Source organism: Limulus polyphemus, unplaced genomic scaffold, assembly GCF_000517525.1.
Source record: "Limulus polyphemus unplaced genomic scaffold, Limulus_polyphemus-2.1.2 Scaffold4539, whole genome shotgun sequence".
Taxonomy (NCBI): domain Eukaryota; kingdom Metazoa; phylum Arthropoda; class Merostomata; order Xiphosura; family Limulidae; genus Limulus; species Limulus polyphemus.
This window is the reverse complement of record NW_013670149.1, coordinates 49,731-55,286: the sequence shown is the minus strand read 5'-3', so window position 1 is coordinate 55,286 and position 5,556 is coordinate 49,731. Positions and strand designations below refer to the sequence as shown.

At 32.8% G+C, this 5,556-nt stretch overlaps 1 protein-coding gene across 5 annotated transcripts in view; it reads left to right on the top strand.

The window, feature by feature from the left end:
- The window catches only part of LOC106471319 (nuclear factor 1 C-type-like), a 30,316-nt gene that overhangs the window by 2,700 nt on the left and 22,060 nt on the right, over positions 1-5,556 (top strand). For all 5 annotated transcript variants that reach the window (XM_013931916.2, XM_013931914.2, XM_013931915.2 and 2 more), the window contains exon 2: positions 4,433-4,489. In XM_013931916.2, the coding sequence (XP_013787370.1) occupies positions 4,433-4,489 (57 nt within the window). The remainder of the gene's footprint in view (positions 1-4,432; positions 4,490-5,556) is intronic.

The window sequence follows — 5,556 nt, the reverse complement described above, 5'->3', positions numbered from 1 at the left end:
AAATTATCTCCAAAATAAACCTTCATTTCGGTGCAATATTGACATTAGCTTGAATTCTTCATAACCTCTAAATAGTGCTTGACCCAACGGGTCACGGTGGTCTAGTATGTTATAAAAAATAATAAAAATACAGTATTAAATTCACATGATAAGTATATTTTGGAAGTACAGACGAGCCCTTCACATGACACAAGATAACGTCTTCAACAGAAATATTGTCAGGTAAATATTTTTTAATGCGCATCAGTTTTCGTGTAGTTAACACACATGATAATTTAAATGTTAATGGGATGACAGTAGATTAATAATTATTTCGATATTGTGTTGACAGGGTTTTTTTTTTTTTTCAAGGGGCCCACCGGGATTTTTACCGATGCCCTAGTGCCAATCCGTAACTGCTTGTTCTAATAATAAGACAAGATAAACGTGTTCTAATATTAAGATAAGATCAAATAGTGCTAATAATAAGGTAAAGTAAACTTTGTCTGATAATAAGAGAGCAAGATAAAGTTGTTCTAATTATGAAAGGGTAAGGCAAACTCGGACTAGTAACATAATAAATTACATAAAATTTGCAAATGATCTTACATTATTAGGGTCTTGGGTGTTGCTATCTGTGAAGAAAGATGCTGCTGATGTACAAAAGGATTTAGTTAGATGGGCAAATAGGTGGGTTTTAATTATAATAAATGCAAGATAATGCATGTGGGTTATAATAATTTGAATTATAAGTATAATTTGGATGGGACTAACCTTGACGTGAAACTGAAAGAACGGGATCTTGGTGTAATAATAGTTGATCAGTCTCTTAATTTAAGCTATCCAAGCAGTGTGCTGTTGCTAGTAGTAGGGTAAATAGGATTTTAGGTTGTATCTACAGAAATATTGAATACAAGTCTAAAGAGGTTATAATTTCATTGTATAGGTCACTGGTTAGACTACATTTGGAATATTGTGTTCAATCTTGGGCTCCTTACATTAGGAAGGACATTGAACTGTTGGAAAAGGTTCAGAGGAAGGTTACTAGATGGTGCCTGGGATGGAGTGGTTGTCATACGTGGAGAGGCTGAAATCTCTAAAATAATTTTCTCTTGAAAAAAAAAAAGTTAGAGGGGATCTGATTGAGATGTTTAAGATTGTAAAGTGAACTGATAGTGTTGATGCATCATCATTTTTCACAATTAATGGTGAGAATGGAAGGACTAGGGGACAGAAATATAAATGTTGGCAGGGTAGGTGTTATCTTCAGCAAAGACAGTTTAATCTTAAAGCCAACCCTTATCATTCATATACTTATCAAGCTTCTTAAACTCACTTAAATTTACTGTTTCTACAACATCCAAAGTCAACCCATTCCAAAGGCCAACCACCCTGTTAGAAAAACGTTTTAACAAATTTATTTATTAATAGTTTTAGTTTAGTTTAAAGGATGGGAAAATGAGATGGACAAGTAGGTCCCAAAACATTGTTATAATAGCGTATTTAATTAACCTAATAGCTAAAAGCTTCAGTTTGGTATCAAAGCTATTGTGACTTGTGCCATGTATAGCAAATGTATTATAAAAGTTATACTTGGTGAATCTAATTGTGCTGGAGAGTTATTATGTGTTTAAAAGCCTATTCCTGTATTGTTAAATGGTTAAATTACATATTAGTATAGAAACTGAGGATTGTGAAACACACAGTAAACATTTAATTTTTGTTTTACAGTTCAACAACAAGAATACACGCAGTTGGCTTGTAACTCCCAAATTTTTGTTTTACAGTTCAACAACAAGAATACGTGCAGTTGGCTTGTAACTCCCAAATTTTTGTTTTACAGTTCAACAACAAGAATACACGCAGTTGGCTTGTAACTCCCAAATTTTTGTTTTACAGTTCAACAACAAGAATACACGCAGTTGGCTTGTAACTCCCAAATTTGTTTTTTTACAGCTTTCTAATTGGTGTATGAGAACACTAATGTCACATGTGTTTAATATTGTAACATATTTAAAGAGTAACGAGTTTAAATAAGTTATGAGTTGGGTATTTTAATAACTTATGGGTCAGGTAACTTGATAAGTTATGAGGTAGGTAAATTAATAATGGGTCAGGTGTTTCAATAACACACGAGTTAGGTATTTTAATAACTTTTGGGTTAGGTATTTTAATAACTTTTGGGTTAGGTCTTTTAACTGCTATAGCTGTTTAAATGCTTATTCAGTATGTGAACTTTATGGTGCACCTCAGTTTTTTACCATATCTTTACTTCTTTTTAGCTGAATTTTGGAAATACTTTATAAAAATTCAGTCTTCCCACCACTGTAGTGAACTGTCTTGTCTGTTTGGTTGAACAACGGTCAGGGTAAACTTTTTCTGGTTGTTACAGTAACTGTGATAAATCTAGACTTCCAAACATATGGAGATATCACTCAGTCCGTGTAACGAAAGCTTCTATGTCTGTGAAGTTCTCCAGTGTAAGAGAATCGGTTCAAACTACTTTTGTATGTTGTTAGCATGATGTGTGTCGTTTCTGTAAAGTGTAAAAGGGTTAAGTGCAATGACATTTTTTAAGATTATTAAACAAAAAAGATGAAGAGAAATTACTTTTTGTGGGCCTTAAAAAACATTAGATCATCAAAAGTAAACCTTATTTTAATATAGCTAACACTGGGAATGTAAAAGGGAATCATTATTTGTGTGTTTGCTAACACTGGGAATGTAAAAAGGAATCATTATTTGTGTGTTTGCTAACACTGGGAATGTAAAAAGGAATCATTATTTGTGTGTTTGCTAACACTGGGAATGTAAAAAAGGAATCATTATTTGTGTGTTTGCTAACACTGGGACTACTTCTGGAAAATATAAGAGTTTACATAAAACACTTCTTATGTATCTTTACAAACACTGGGATTGTTGCTGTTGAGTGTAAGGAAATAACATGAAATAACCACTTATTTTAATAATATGATACAGTCTGTTTTTGTACAAAAGTTGTACTAAATGTCTTAGTGGAAGTGTTGATAATGATTAGCAATGTCCGTAAATTACACAAAACTAGTTTTGTAAAACTTCTTAGCATGTTAACAGTACCTTAGGTTAGTTTATTAAAGAGTAAAAGTGTAATGTGAAGAAGTCCTTTTAGCATGTTAAAAGTGACTGGCATTTTTTGAAAGAAGAGGTATTATTATTCAGAATACAGACACAAACATATATATGAGCAAAACTAGCAGAATGTTGATGGCTGGCATCTTAAAGATGCTTAGGTGTGTGAACTTAAAATACATTCTGGAATATACTCTCTCTCATTTTTAGTGATTCCATCAGGTTCTCCATTGTGATATAGCCAGGTGAAAGTAACTTAACATGAGAGCTATGTTGGATAGTTCTGCTAGATAAAAAAAAGATTTGCTCAAGATATTGATTAAGAAGTAATACTGAATCTTTTACTAACTGATTTGATGAAAAGTAAAGTAACACGACTGAACACAAGGTATAAAAACAAAATTTACAGTCTTTATTAGAATGTTGAAAACCAATGCAGTGTGGGTACTTGCTTTTTACTTACATGGGACGATCGCCTTGACTGGACTTTTTACTGTTTAACTTTTTCTCTCATCCTGACTAGACTGATCAAATGTAACATTCCTTAGCATGGAAAAATCCTCTCATTTATCCAAGATGACTAGTGCTACCCTTGTGACTGGTCATTTTCATTGCAACACTGGTGGGGTTGACTGGACTTTTTACTGTTTAACTTTTCCTCTCATCCTGACTACACTGATCAAATGTAACATTCCTTAGCATGGAAAAATCCTCTCATTTATCCAAGATGACTAGTGCTACCCTTGTGACTGATCATTTTCATTGCAACACTGGTGGGGCCATAACTTCTTGATGTCATCTGAACAATCATTGAAGGACACTGCTGTAACATCCTTACACAACATGTTATATTGAGCAATATCCTCCCTGGGTGGTAACGAGTATTATCAATTCATGGAACAACAAAGGAACAAAGGTAGTTTTAGAATGAAATCAGCTTATAATGGCTTCCATAATCACATTATATGAAATCTGTACATATACAGAACAAAGAATAAACATGGAACAAATACTATAGTATCACAAGAAGGTAGAAATGCGTGTAACATTCAAATACCATACCATAATTCCTTAGCATTGCCAAGAGTTAGTTAAAGTTCTCTTTCATTCGTTAGTGATCCCATTGGGCCAGGCAATCTCTTAACCTTTAATGATTCCATCAGGTATTGTTAGCTCTGATTCTATAACAATCCCATTTCTAACACCTTAGTAATCTCATCATAAGGCTAACTGGATAATATTGTTTTTTCCGTAGTTTTTACACAAGTTTAAACATTTTAGTAGCTACTATTTTGACTTCAATGAAGCACTGGCATTACATCAGTTTGTATTATCTTGCTTTTAGAAACTTTAAGTGGGTTACGAGAAGATGTATGTGATAGTGAACAAGATGAAGACAGAGGTGAGTGAAAATCGTCCTTCTTCAGAGCTTTCTATATAGAATACAGTTATTTTATTTTCAGTTTTCCATAATCTAAGGAAAAAAAAATCTTCTAATAAAGCACTGAGTAGCACTTCTGTCAGTTAGGCAATTAAAGAAGTTTATTAAAAATGTAAAATTATTTAGTGTGGAGTATTAAGTTGGTTTAAAACGTTAGACTTTGATGTTCATAGCATGATTGGTCAGCATTTACTACAGTGTACGATGAATTATATTAGCTAATTTTCTGAAAGGCTTATCGTTAAATGTGTGGTCAAAATACGTTTTATGTTGCTGATTTTATCTTGCATAGCTAAGACACTTCTGCAGTGGCTTTAATTTTTGCATCGACTGTGTGCTTTTTACATAACTGGCTGTTTACTTTCTTTTATGTGGCCTTACCTACTTGGGAATAAACTAAGAGTAGCATTCAGGCTTAAGTATTTTGTTATTGTTGTCAGTATCTGAAATATTTGAAGGTTAGAACCACTAAGGTTGTTGTTTTTACAGATGAAATGTGTGTGCCAGGTCTAAAGTCTCAGTATTTTATGGAAGTTGAATCTTGTTGTATCAGGGATTTTATGTTTTTACGTAGTTTGATTGTAAACTAGTCTATTAATTTTATGATATGTATTTGAGTATTTACTAATTTATTTGTACAATTAGCATTCAGTTAAATTGAAGACTCAAATAAGATGAAAAAATAGATTTTTGTGAACTAATTTTTCTTCTGAGTTTTAAAAAATAATTCCAATAATACTTCATAAGCTTTTATTGACTGTCCTGACTAATATTATAAAAAATAATTCAATTACTGTTAATATTACATCACAAGTTACTTTGGAGTGGTTACTGTTGCTAAGCAAAAGTTTCCATTGGACTAGACAGATATATTTCAGTAGGTAGCTAACCACTGATAGTATTGTTACGACAGCGGAAGTCATGCGACGCTGGAAGCATGCATGCTGGAGTTTTTAGAAGGATCATGACTGTTCCTGGCAACTCTAGTCTTTTCTAGGTGCCCTCTATTTTCGTATATAAACCTGGCA